General features: G+C 28.2%; 1 protein-coding gene across 13 annotated transcripts in view; it reads right to left on the bottom strand.

The window, feature by feature from the left end:
- Positions 1-15,372, bottom strand: part of dlg1 (discs large 1) — a 116,672-nt gene that overhangs the window by 33,972 nt on the left and 67,328 nt on the right. For all 13 annotated transcript variants that reach the window (XM_035081975.1, XM_035081976.1, XM_035081974.1 and 10 more), the window contains 4 exons: positions 8,446-8,721; positions 5,803-6,009; positions 2,374-2,527; positions 1,190-1,322 (listed from right to left, as the gene is read on the bottom strand). In XM_035081975.1, coding sequence (XP_034937866.1) covers positions 1,190-1,322; positions 2,374-2,527; positions 5,803-6,009; positions 8,446-8,721 — 770 coding nt within the window. The remainder of the gene's footprint in view (positions 1-1,189; positions 1,323-2,373; positions 2,528-5,802; positions 6,010-8,445; positions 8,722-15,372) is intronic.

A 15,372-nucleotide genomic window follows, 5' to 3' on the forward strand; every position in this document is an offset into this window, starting at 1 on the left:
TAAATAATATATTCGAAGGCTTTTTTGTTTCTTTGAAAAAAAGAATTTTTTTCAAAATATGTCTTTTGCGATTATTTTCTCTTGAGATATAAGCTTTAACAGTAAAAAGCTCACTTTGGGCTTTGAATGTTTTTTACTTCCAAAAAAATGATCACTAAATAATCCCTGAGAAACTATTTAAAAGCTAAAAGTATTCTTTACAAAATGGTTACACTAAATTACTGAAAAAAATTAACATTAATTTCTGAGCTAAAAAGCATTGTAAAAATTAGAGTTTTGCATTACGTTGCTACCAAACAAAAATCCCACTAAGATTTTCTCTTGAATAAAATTCAATGCTTCATATAGGAGTTATATTAAAAACTGCTCATTAATACTAAAATAATAAAATTTTTTGTAAATAATATAATAAATATTTCTTTGAACAAAAATACTTAACATTTAGCATAAATGAAATATTTGCATTATTTAACAAATAAAAATGTAATATAAAAAACAAATTTATATCAAACACGAATGACAATTGTTTTCTCTTTACAATAATGCAAATTTTTTCCAATGCTGGTCAATAGTGCATTTTCATATGTTCAAATATCCACGACATGAGTAACACGCAAGTTCAACCGAAAAAAAAATAGAATTACTCATAATATTTTGTGCATTTAGTTGATTTTCTTTCTGAATTATTGAATTGTAAAAATTCTAATCGAATATTATTCAAACATGGTTAAATATCGAAGAATAGGTCAGTTAGAGAGTACAGTCTGGTTGATGATCATTCAATGTACATTGTATCCGATCCAATGCCTGTTCTATTCGATAAACCCCTTAATCCATTGGCAATTAGCTCGAGCAGTAGCTAGTATAATTCCAACCTACCCTTCTCATGTCCAGTCTATCTTGCTAGTGATGCACGTCTGTCTACTAGAGAATTAACTACTCAACTGACTAAACTTATTATTGTATGATATAGTATTTAAATTCAGAATGTAAATAGAGTACCTTGAGTTTATTTGCTATATAAATAATTTAATGGAATCAAATAAGTCAATAAAAGAGAAAATACTGTTGAAATTTGTGCGATTTGAAGATACGTATTTTTTATGACAGATTTAATATAAAATCCTTTTTTAAATAAAATAAAGCAGCTTAGAATTATTTAACGACTTAATTTTATTTCTCTACTTACCGTGAAATATCTTCCTGTGACACTGCTCGAGGTGTTGCTGTGCCGTGAAGTGCCAACGAAGAAGCATGTCGTGACTCTTGTGAATACGGTATGGAATTGTTTTCTAGTGCTGAGACCGAGCCATTTTGTTTGCCTGTTAAATTAAATACTATTTTAGTCAAAAAAAAAGTATATATTTAGACAAATAAAAAATATTTCCATTAAAATAATTGTCAATTATAGTGCCAAAGTCACTTTAGCTCAGTCATGGGCAAAGTAAGCAGAAAAGTTTTTTTTTCTTAATAATAATTTCTATGTTTGTAGAAATGAAATAATAGCTCAGAGTGTTAGGAGCAATTTTTTTCTGAACATTAATCCTTAACTTTCTATATTTACTGAAAAATAAATGATATCATAAACCAAGACTGTATTATTAATAGGGATGAGGATTAACACTCCATTTTGTAAATGGAATCGTGACTTTTAAGCACTTAATTGGTGGTTTTATTTATTCTGTACAATGCAATGATAAAAAACGAATAAAGAAGATATAATTGAATGTCCAAGTTGTAAAAGTTCTCTCACACAATTGAATATTAATATTTACTTGAGGTAATAATAGGATCGCTCAAAATGAATAAAAAAATGCAGGTCGTAAACTGAGTAATTGAAATGCACATGAACATGATAGTAGATGGATATTTAAAATATTTTTCATTAATAGAAAAACATTTTATATATGATAAAAAAACTGTAATAAAATAAATAAAGAAATTACATTCTGTGAGAGAATTACATCACTAAAAATCATATTCTCAATCAATATAAGCTTTTAGCTATTTAAAGAAAAAAATTTATAGTATATTATTTATTATTGATTATTTTATTAGGTTGAATTCATCTTCTTTAATTCATGTTTAATGAAAAATGTTATTTGGTAAGTCAGAAACTATCATCTTTCATGAAAATATAAGGATAGGAAGGATTTCCGTCTCTTACGCTTGGAATTACTAACAAAAGAGAATTGGTACTTGTGCCAAGGTCTTTCTCTTACGTCAGATCTACCACAAGGATTTTATTGAACGGAAGACGAAGGTTGTTAGTTTTGAACATGAGCATAAAAATTTTTAAAACGTGTATAGATTGTACTGTGGTATCATATTGGGTTGTATGATAGCCAAAGCAAAGACCTAACGACCACTTACGAGGTTGTGGTGAGAGTGAATGGTCTGAAACTGGTGGCAGAGGTGGCAGAATACCTTCCGGTCTGGCGACCAACAAAACTACCCTATCCTGCGTCGCTTTTAGAGTGGCCACTGCATCCTCATGCGTTACATTCTCCAGCTTTTTCCAGTTACCCTTTGGAAGAAAAGAAAGAAAAAACAGTTTAATTTATTATTCTTATTCACAAACTATTTTTAAAAATACAATATTTGGCCTGATCTTAGAAAAGTTTAGGGTCTGATAAATTACTTTGGTACAGAAATTAATTTATATGCTGACTAAGCAGTCAAAACTCAAACAATATTTTATGTATTTTGATAAATTAGTTGATACTAAGAATAAAATCTCTGATATTGAAGAAAAAACATTCTTTTCATCAAATTATATCTAAATACTTTGATTGATGATCAAACTTTTCAAACAAAATTTATTGTATTATAATTCTGTTCAAAATAATAGTTTTAGACAACGGTTTTAATTTCTGTTAATAAAAATTCTTAAATATAATAAAGTCAATCCATACCTATAACAAAATAATCAGTCGCAGATTATGTATGAGAAAAATAAATATAATGTCTTCTATATTCAAGAAATGATGAATTATAAATTAAAAAATGTATTCCGATTTTGATAGAATATTTTTAAGAAAAGATATGGAATAAATGATTGTTGCCAATGACTTCAGGAAAAAACTTATTTAGATATTATGAAGATTGTCCAATTTTTAAATGGTTTGAAGATACGTCTCTCACGTTTATAATTATTCTTGCATAATTTCTGTCGCGAGATAAGCAAGACGGGTACACGAAACATGACAGAAATTATGCAACAACATAATGCATTGATAACACTTCTGGTTAAATCATGATGGATGTTCTAAATACTGACTAGAGGTAGATACATTGTTGATGAAACCTCTGGGAATTTATTTTTTCATCTTACACGGAATATTTACATTTTAAGTGAAACAATAAGTCGTTTTCACGATAATTTCACATATTATTCATAATGATAGTAATTGAAAATAACGATGAAAATAAATAGAGGATAATAGAAAAAAAAAACATAAAAGTTGATGGTTAAAATGAATGTGTGAACACATTAGAGAAGATTAAATTTACTGTCAAGGAATATTAAATGTTGTTATTAGAATAAGAATGAAAGTATTTATGTGGTGTAATGTATCTAGATCAAGTTAATGTGAGATTTGGTATATTTATCGCCAAAATATCTTGTTTAGCTTACATTGTATGCATGTGAAAATTTAGTATGTTTACAGTTAATATCATTTGTTTTAATCTAATAAATCTCGTTTAACACGTTTACCACCGTATGTCATGAATGCACCATCAGCATTTTTTTGCAAACAAACTGATTCGATAGGAAACATGTGAAACACACGGCAAATAAAAGATCTTGAGAAGAATCTTCAGACAAACATTTTTTTACTACAAGAAGTCATGGGTCAATTCTTCTATTTGAATATTTTAAAAGCTGTTTTCACGGAGATTTTTGAAAAGTTCATATCACAACTAAAACCATGAATTCCATTAAAGAATACTAATAAAAAAAATTAACTAAATTGAAATCATTTAATAGCATAAGAATAATTTTTGCTTCATTATTTTAATTAATTATAATTTATTTCATTACATATCGTTAGAGGGTTACTGAAGAAAAAAATATTGGAAAAATATGAAAAGTTATTGCACATAAATGGAACTTTTTCCCCCCTAAAGTAATTGTTTTTCCGGCAAGAAAGAAAAAAAAAATGAAGTGAATTAATAACTGAGATTATTCTTGCCTCCAAGTTATTCAAAACTAATTAGCATAGCCAATTATTTTGTAAGCCATAAGAATTGTTTGGACAATATCGTCTGAGCTATATAGTTTAAGTTGTAAGAAACAGGAAGGGTAGATAATGGCTTTTCTTATAGCTTCAGTGTTGAAGTAGGAAGTTGGTTTTGGCAAGCACTGAAAACACCAACGTATACTAACGGTCATTATTGTGATGTCGTTAGTATAGCTATAATATTAAGAAAAAAAAAAGAAGCATAAGTTGTTGTTTTTTGTTCGACATAAATGTGTAACTATAAACTCAACGATGCAGAAACCTTTTTCAAAAACTTTTAAAGTTAATTATCCTTTTTTTCTTTTCCGTTCTTTTTGTCCTGTTGAGAATTTAAAACAATAGAAAAATAGGATAAATGTTATTTATTCAAAGTAAAATTATCGACAGAATTTTCTATCAAATTTATCTTTCTAAATCAATTTAAATTGAAAGAAACTTAACGGAATATTTATTTAAGAGTTCGTCTAGCATACATATATAAAGCCAAAATAATGGATTTTTTCACCATCATTTCACGGGGATATTCGTACTTTCATTTCTTCATTTCTTTTTAGATCCCCAAAGGGATGACCAAGACAAATAGTTCTATTGCGCAAACTGAAATACGTGAGGAAATCGTCAAAGTAGAAAATCGCGAAAAGGCTTTCAAGTAGTGTAGATGTTGTATACGGCAGACAAGTAAAGCTATAAATTATTTGAAAAACCCTCAACTCTTCAACCTAATCTATTTTTCTCATCCACACTTAACCAACCATTTGTTGCGGTCACTTAAAAGACTATGTACAGAGTAAAATACGTTTCAAAGTTCGTACGATGTGATGAGATAGTTTGTAACAGCACGCTCTTTATCTCAACTTAATATTTATGTCTTTTAAATATTTTTTCGTAATTTTTACTAACGACAATCATCAACAATGATCATTTTAAAAAATAAAAAATTTAGCTATTGAAAAATTGAAATAAAACTATTTTTTTCCACTATTCTTTAACAAATTTATTTAATGTTAAATAATATTAGTATTTATTTTCATCACTTGGGTATTTGGTGACTCCTAATATGTCAGGAATAATTATTTAAAACATTCAAACTTCAAATTTAAATAAAAATAAAACAATAACTTGAACCTAAAACATATTTTATAATGCAATTTATGATTTGACGTTTATTACTACTTAAAAATCTATTAAAATATTTATTTTTACAGTAATTGTTTTAAACAATACAATACAAAAACTTTAAACTTGTTAAACTCATTCAATATTACGACACTTTTTTCTATGAAATAATATTCATTATAAAAAAAGTCAATGTATACGTGTATTTGATTCATTGTTTTTTGAGCTATAAAATATTAACTATGCAATTAAAAAGATTAGATATCGTATTAATTGTCATTTTCATTCAGTACCATAGAGCAATAAAATTCTTTGGTCAGCATTTATGGCAAGACTATTTAAATTCATTTAAATCTATGATTGAGAACGAGGTTATACCAAATCTCAATTGCTATAATAATAACGTGATGAAAATCATACAAGATAAGGTCAAATATCTCACCATGCTATTCTTGACGGATACTAATTTGTCGCCAACAGCTAAACGTCCATCAAGTTGTGCAGCTCCACCATCCATAATTTTCGTGACGTATATTCCATTGTCACCAGGTATATGTTGATTACCAATTCCACCAGCAATACTGAATCCAAGACTCTTATTCCCCTTTACTAGCTCGATTTCAATCAAGTGTCGTCGTCTTCGAACGTACTACAATTACAAATAAAAAAATTAATATACTTGTGATTTGAAACAAAAGATATTTACATAGTAACACACTAGACATTTCTTTGAATGTTTGACAAAGAAATGAGTTAAAATGAAAAATGTTGAGTTTTTGAGTTGAAAGAAGAAGTGAAGTCAAAGTTAATTCATTTGTAAATCTTATTTCTTAAGGTACTTTATTCCGCTCTTGCAACCAAGTTATATTTAAAGTGAAGTAAATAAGGAATGAAAATAAAAATCTTCAAGGATTAAATTTCAAAGAAGTTAAGTTTATGTTGGATTTAAGTGAACTTGAGAGATTTGTCATTTTTTATTTCAAATTAAGTGATTTTGTAAAGAGATAATGAGATGAGATAAAAGCTGTTGTAAAAATTTGCTAATAAAAAAAATTAACTTTTGTGTGGATAGAAAGAAAAATTATTATGAAAATATAGATATTATGGAGAAGAATTGGGTATTTTGTAGACTTAAATATTCGTATAAAGAATTATATTATCAGTTCTTGATAAAGGAGGAATCTTTTTTGAGGATAAACTTTTTTTACCTAAGAGCTAATTATTGACATTGTAATATTTCAGAAGCAAAAATTAAAGAGTAGGAAAAAAAATAGAATATTGAAATATTTTTCCTTGAGCACACTGAGGTAGAAAAATTTAATTGATTATCTGCTCAATCAGACAGTTAATAAGGGAAGCAAGTTATTTTAAACCAAGATTTTCAATGACAATGAGATTAATTTTACATCAAGTTTACATCTTTGCTTATAATAGAAAAATTATTCTTGTTTATACAAAAGCGATCAATTTAATATTTTTATAAGACATAATTATCATCTTTTTTAATGATATCCTTTGCTGAAAATTTTATTGAGATAATAAAATTCTATTTAAAACACAATTAGAAAGGTATAAAAAATTAAAGAAATTTTTAATTAAGCTATTACTGAATTCAATATTATTCGATATTGATTTTTTAGTGAATCGATATTTCATTAATTTTTCATAACAAAATTAATTTATTACTGATGCAATGATTGAAGAATCTTTTTGAGATTCATGATAAATTCAAATGATTAATTAAATGATATTCAAACAAATTACATTATTTAATCCTATCAATAATCAATGATCGATAGAGAATTTTCAACTAATAAATTATTTTAATTAATCATTTTAATTATGATTGATTGACAATAATAAATTAACGTAACTAAATTATAAACCGAATTTCTAGTTAATCATGAACGATAAATTAAATAGAATTGAAGAATCAGTAAATAGAAGGATAAATGACTTTATTGAATTAAAAAAAAATACAAGTAATTTATCCACAAATACCAGTGAAGAAAATGAATACAATACGTAATTGATAGAAAAGCAATATCGTGTTTATAGTAATGGATTAATGAAATAGTTGGAGCAATATGTTAGAAGACATTGAAAGATAGAAAATTGAATTTTGCACAAAAAGTGAGGATATATTGTACATGAGTTAATTCACAAAAATCCAAGTATCGACTCATAGCTACGTCAGCCATTCCTTTTAAACATCATGACAAGCAGAAATGTTACTCTTAGAGCTGAAGAAAAACTTACAACTCCAGGATAAAGGAGTTGCTTGAAGTAGACGCCGCGTTTTCCCGGGAGAGGAAGAGAAAAAGATCTAACCCAAATAAAAGCATGAGAAAAAGGCAGAAACCAGAGAAGGACTTGAACTTCAATGAAACCGGATATAGTCCAACGAATATGTGACTATTTGAAAGTCGTTGTAATTATAGTGGAAAGTTTGATGAAAAATCTTATTATCTTACTTTTCAGATATTTTACAAGGATTTTAGGACAAAGTCGGTTCTTTATTTTCTGAAATTTCAGATAAATCCTTAATCTCATACTAAAGCAGTTGAAAGAAAAAAGATTCATTATTTACTTTTCCTGATTACTTTTCAGTTCATTTAATTCATAATCTCTGAATTTAAATGCATTTTATATTAATTCGAACATGAGAAATTCTTCTAGACAATTCTAGAGATTTAGGGTTGATGATGATATGATTCATGTTGAAGTAATAATAGGGCCAAAAAATGAGGAAAATACCGTTAAACATTAATTATAGCGAACATAAACGACACTTCTTAATTAATCTTAAAAACATAATGGATGAAAAAAATCATATATAATTCCAGCATTGAGAATATTTTTTGTCTTAGAAAAACTTGTGAAACGACATCATCATTCATTTCATGTCAGATAGGAGAAGTCTTCCGTAAGTCGGGAAACTTTTCTTTGAGAGAGATATTAATGTGGAGCCATGAGCACACGAATCAAAAAAGTGAAAAATGTGGCAAAGGATAAGGGAAAAAACATTAAAAGGTCGTAGGCAGGTAAAAGGAATAAAACATTTAATATGGATATAAAATCTTACCAGTTTGACAGTATTGCCTGCTTTCTTGAGAGCATCAACTGCTGTTGCATGAGGTACATCCACAACAGTTACATCGTTCACCTGAAGTATCGTATCATTAACGCCTAAACGACCGTCTGTTGAAGCTGCTCCACCTGGTATGAGTTTTGTAATATAAATCGCTGTGTCGTGACCACTGTGTGGATTATCTGTTCCTCCAGCAATACTGAAACCCAAACCGGCACTTCCTCGTTCAAGGATAATCTCCTCGTACTCCCATTCGTCATCGCCATTTGCCTAAAATTCATTAAATCGTTATTAACATTTGTTTGCATTATAATTCTCACTTTATTATTTTATTATTATTACATAATTATAAAAAAAAAAACTCTTGATAGAATATTTCTAGGTATTTTTAAGACAAGTAAAATATTTTTATTCTAAATATTCGGTGGAATACTACAATTATTCAGAGTTACTAAATTAATTCTAACCAACAAAACTGATATTTATCCGTATAATTAGTAGTGAGTGTAAATAAAATTATTCAATGCAGCTATTCGTTTTACAATGAATAAAAATTTTTTAAAGAAGATGAATAAAATAATATGGAAAATTAAAAATAAATAAAAACACTTGGAAATTTTCCACTTTTAATATTCATCACACTAATAGAATCTCTGACATTGTTTAAATACATTTTTGCAATCGTGATATTCAGAATCGTTGGCTTATTTAACTAAATAACAGTTAATTGCAAAAATAATTTATCGCAACAACAAAAGAACATTACTTTTTATCTTAATAATTTAAAAAGATTTTCCTACGTAAGTTGAAGGATGTATTATGTGACGGAAGTATAGTTGGTACTTTTATAACACGCAATTGCATACCATCTGATTATCGATTAATTGCGACAATAATTTCATCCGCGAGGGAAGCAAGTTGAAAATTATTAGTTGTAAATGTATATATATATATATAGATGATGTACCATTGCCTGAGTTGGGTTCGTGCTACGTCCAGATTGTAACAATCATCGTCAATGAAGTAGCATCATCTCTCTAACATACAATGCTTCTATGTGTATGTTCTATTTGAAATAAGCACACGCAACATCCCATGACATGGTATTCATGCTGCTTATTACAGATGTAGTATAAATATCAAATAAAATATTACACATTACACAACACGCCACGAAATCAGGCACGAGGAAAACTCTAAAGGGTGTTTACTCGCTGATAAGTTCAAAGCTTCGATAAAAATATTATCTAAAATTTCTTCCTTTTTATGTAAATGTTAACAATAATTGCTAAATTCTAAAAATTAAGCCAAAACAAGTTTTGAAAAATTTAATTTTTTTCTTTTCAAAATAATATCTCTACTAGATTTAATTTGGATTTCTATTTTATCCATCATTTTATCAAAGCTTTGACCTTACCCATTTTTGTGATACTGCTTTCTCAACAACACTACGAAAAGAATATTTCCTTGGAACATTTGTGTTCATTGTCAAGGCAATAAGAACACTGTGTAAAATGAAACTTTCGTATAACTGTGTTTAATTTTATAAACTCGTTGTCACCCAAAGTAGAGATATTGTTGTTCTGAATAATAAACGTGAAACAAGTTTTAGTTAAAATCACTGTAGTACACTAGTATATATATCTGTGGAGTGAGAAAGACTCGACGCGTGGATACGTTGACTGAATATGTTGGACTGACTATTTTCAACTGACTATGAAAATATACTCGAGGGGGATAGTAGTCACCGACTGCTTGTCACATCGACGTGGTATCCGAAATAACTTTTGCGGTCATATGCACGCAGTTGTCACACGTTAAACGATTCCCGTGCGAATTTTGGCTTTTCGCCTTTTTGATCTAATTCTTTATTCTTCTAGATACGTGGAGAGTTTGTAGTGGTTCTTATCAGAATACATAGCACGAATGTCGCTACATCATCCTGGGAACGTGGTTTATTTTTGACTGTTTGCGGAAGGTTATTTTACTTTGTAGGTTGTTTTATGTAAAGTGAGCGTCAATGCGGGCGTTTTAAATAATCGAGGAGGTAAATGGACGGTATTGTCGCCAAATAGATAATTGTTTTTTGGTTTGAATTTGAGTAGCTTAAGCAAATAGTTCATTTAAAAAGCTTCAAAAATTGTTATAATCAACATTTAATTTTTTCAATTAAATGGTTTTTGATAATTTAGATGTTTATACATAATGGGTGCTTTAAATAGTTTATTATCAAAAATAAATGGTCATTTTATTATTAGTGTATCTAATAAATCTATTTATAATTAGATAGATGGATGGATAAATTATTATTTACTTTTGTTAAAAATAATTCTCCTATATTTAAATACTGTTGAAAAGGGATACAATTGATAACAAATAAACTTATTTTTCACTAATACATACTTGTTAACTATTTGAAAACTTCATATTGATGAATAATTTTAAAAATTTTTTATTATTTTAGAAATCAAATGAATTTTTATAACAACTTAGAATTGCGTAAGAAAAAAATGTTTGTGAGCCATAGAAAAAATTTATAGTCAATATGTTTAACCAACTTAGTTGTGTTCATTGGAATAGACCATAATTTTCCTAAATCGTCCGTATTTGTAATAATGCTCTACATTGGCAGAGAATTTAAGTGTAGCAATAGTTTGCTTGAGTAAATCTATTTTGGTAAATTTATTTGGCCAATCGAATAAATTGATACTGAATATATACGATGGTGATATATGCCAAATGTATGGTTTCATATATGAATATCTTATTAGACATAATTGATGAATTCGAGTACACATTGGATTCATTATCCAAATAAAACCTTATCAGTTATATTGAAATGTATACTGTTTCATTGGTAGTTAATTGACGTTTGTTTATGATTTATTTTTCTATTACTACTTAATAAGTTTTTATACTCTTTATATAGTAGAATTTTCATCTATATTGGTTTTAACTTTATTTTATACTCATTGCAATCAAGAAAAATTCATGAATATTTGCACAATAAATACGAAAGATATATACGATAATTAGATTAAAAATGGCTAGTTTAGTTGGAATACTCAATTATTTACGAGTGTCATTTATTTTTAAAACAATGCAATATAAAGCCAAAGTAATACGTTTGTAAATTAAAAATAAAATGAAAGATTTAGTCAATTTTATGTCATTATTCTTAGCTTCGGAATGATGAGAAATAATAAACAAAAATAGAGATACATTTCTAGCTGAGATTACATTTTAATTGTCGTACATTTTCTTGACGATATTCTAAAGAAATAACGTAGTTAAGAGATTTCGCTGCATTTACGATGTATATGTCTCGGGATGTTGTATATGTAATACCAACAAATGAAACTGGAAAAGATATTTAGAGCATGTCGAGTCCCTTATTGTGTTATTCAACATTACTTATTTATGTATTCCAGAACAACAAGTTCAGAAAATTAGAGATTACGTAATTCTAGTCGTATTATATCTTAAATAAATTGGTGCGATATAACATTGAAATTGATTGCTAATGAGTATTCATAAGAAAAGATAGGGAGACAATTCCTTTTCTATAATTCCATTCTTATCAAGGACTTCATCTTTCCTGTTTCTAGTATATTTTTTTTTGAAGATTTATTTTTATCTGAACCGAAAATGGTATAAAAATAATCGATTTGTGTTGATACTTTTTATTGGAAGAAATAAGTAACGGATTAACAATAAGATATTTTGGACTTTTGTTTAAATCCGTTCAGAAGATATAAAAAAATGTAACAAAATGAAAAATCTTTCAAATAGAGAGAGAGAGAGAGAGAGGCATAAATTTTGTTATTTTTAAAAATTTCGGAGAAATTGACATTCTAATTGATTTTTTAAAATAAGAAAAATTGATAGAAAATGTATAGATGGGTTAATTTAAAACGTTCTTTGGTTGATAAAAACTATTTTTGATTTTTTGAAATGAATTTGAAGTGTGAATCATGACAAAGAAAAATTATTTTTTATCACAAAAAAAATAAATTCATGATGAAAGAAGAGTAACAAACATTCTTGCAATGAGTGGAATGTAGTGATTTTAAGAGTATCTGACATTCTGTAGATAAGAATCAAAATTTTATCTCCACAAGATGGTTCAATAACCAGTAAAATTTTTGTATAACAAATTTATTTATCTTAACTTCTTGAATAATATTCAAAAACTATCAAACAGTGGAAATAGTCAAACAGAGAACGTTTGACTTTTTTTTAAAGCTTGATGAAAGAGATTATTCTCTAGTTATCTTCATATTAAAAGCCACTTTAACAGAACTACATATGCATTGTATCAAAATTTAACTTGTTTCTTATCATCTGACACTCTTTGTATTTAACAGAACATACTTATCTATGGTCTACTATCTTTACCCACATATGAAAAATTACTCTAAACTTAAAGAATTACAGTAATACCCCGGACTTACGCAATAGGTGGGACTGAGCGCTATCCGCGTAAGTCGGGGTACAATTTTGCATATAAAGACATACAAAGTATGTTTAATTGGGACTGGAGAATAAATAAAACAATAATTTAGGAAATAATTAGTATCTAATTTTAGATCGCGTAACTCCGAATTCGCGTAAGTCGAGGTATTACTGTACTTAAAATATTCCAACTAAATAATTAAAAAAAAAAAAAAGCTAAACAAAATTGGTAATTTTATTGTAAAAAATGGTTTAATTGAGTAAAAGGATTCGACCACAGATGTCTGATTATTAAAAGTTGATATTTACGGAGATAATAAATGGCTACACGGAGAAAAAATTCCGTTAATTTTTATTTAAAAATCCATACAAAAATTACCGTGCTGCTCAAGAATGTGAGTTCAAACTTACTGAAAAGTAAAAAGTAATGATCAACATACAAAAATTATAAGTTACATAAGAAAATGTATCATTCAGTTTTTTGAAAATTACTTTGGCAGCACCAGAAAATTTAGTGTTCCACAGCACCTGAAAATTTAGTAACGTTAGCTGTGATAACTACGTAACCGACAAACAATTTTATTTAAGTTTAGTGATAATTTTTTTGGTTATATAAACAAATAAATAAATAAATTAGGTTCATTGATAATTAACTTTCTTAACTAATTAATTCGTTGGAATGAAATACGGCACACGTTTTACAATACTGCCCCCCCCCCTATCCCTACGATCGGGATCTTACGCAGAAAACCTGTGTCGTCGATACAACCACCCGGCTCTCCGAAGAGATCTTCCTCTCCCGCTCACGGTGGCCCGAGAAAAATCATATAAATGACTTTTGTCTCGGCCGGGACTCGAACCCGCGACCCATCCGTGTGTCAAGCTGACGCTTACCCATGAGTCCACCGCGTCAATCCGTTTAAGCTTATCATAAATTGTTAAGATATAACGTGTTGCCGCCAATATTGAATCGTAACGAAAAATATGAATGTCATCTTTGTTTACAATATGGAAAAAGTAACTATAGCACTGAGGGTGTTCACACAATCAAAAACAAAAGCCGTAAGATGTACGCATGCGTACAAACCAATTTTTAACTTATTATGATGTTAGTATGCACGCGTACGTCTTAAATTGTACGTTTTACGGCTTATGTTTTTGATTGTGTGAACGGTCTTACAATACAAAGAAAGATTGTGTTGGACCGATAATTCGAAGATTCCCGACCCAGCACGGAAACTCTCGAGAATAGAAAAAATTATAGGAGAGCACCCGAATTTTTCCTACCACACGGATCATAATAAATTATATACAGATTCTCATTTTTTTCTAGTCACTTACTAATTTTTGTTTAAAGTTTGAATAAAAATTAATATTTATCGAATATTACCGTGCTGCATAAGAATTTTTACTTTTACTCTTCTTAATAAATATTGAATCTATAATAAAAATTTTAAAAGGATTACTAATTTTTCTTTGAAGGTTGTCTTAATTTTTTAGGGAATTGACATTTGCGCGTGGATTGTTGTGCTGAGCACGGTAATTTTTATTGGAATTTTTTCTCCGTGTATGATTATAATAAGACGATATTGCTTTATCCTAAGTGAAAGAGTTGTTTTTTTTAATCTTAACTTAAAATAGTGGTGGATGAAAGTGGAAGAATAAGCTGTAAAAAATACTAAAAGAAAACTAGACAGACGTGACCAGGATAACGGTAAGTTTTCTTTGTATGTCTCCACTTGCAACTTCACTCTTTTTTAAACGTAGCGAATAAAAAAAAAATAATAATAAAAAAGCATAAAAAGAGCAAGTGTACACCAACGTGGAATACAGGATCAGAATAAATTTACGGTGCTTTAAGAGTCGGATTAATTCTGTTCTATTCGACGCGGATTTTTTAGAATTTTTTTCTTTGAGAATGTTGAGAGAAATGAGATAAACGCCTCGACACAAGGTGATACAATTGTTCGCATCGAAACGATTGACTGTACGTGACTACAACTTCAATTTACGCGTTTTTTGATTATTTTTTCTCTAAAAACGAATGCCGCATACAAATCATATGAATTTAGTTATTAATTTTTTTTTTCCTATTACCATTTCAAATACGAACGACAAAATAAATTGGTTTTATCTGGAAATTTATTGAGGCACATGCTAACCCTCATGTTATATTCACTTACTTTATCCTTTTAGTCAATTACACCAATAAAGAATTCAACGAAAGCCAGAAAATAGTTGCTGAAACGATAAACCAAAAGTTTACTGCTTTTTCTTAGAAGTTTTATAAGTGTACTTTAACACAAATTTCATTAACCAAAATATCTATTACATTTGCTACAAGTCATGACATGGTACACCTGTATTTCCTTCATAGAAATATTATAGTTTATCCAATTTTGATTTACTCCAATTTCATTCGTAAATTATATGGTTTATAGAAGATAAAATGACTACTTATTCTCA

Source organism: Chelonus insularis, unplaced genomic scaffold (genome assembly GCF_013357705.1).
Source record: "Chelonus insularis isolate UGA/USDA-ARS -01 unplaced genomic scaffold, ASM1335770v1 contig_331_pilon, whole genome shotgun sequence".
Classification (NCBI taxonomy): Eukaryota; Metazoa; Arthropoda; class Insecta; order Hymenoptera; family Braconidae; genus Chelonus; species Chelonus insularis.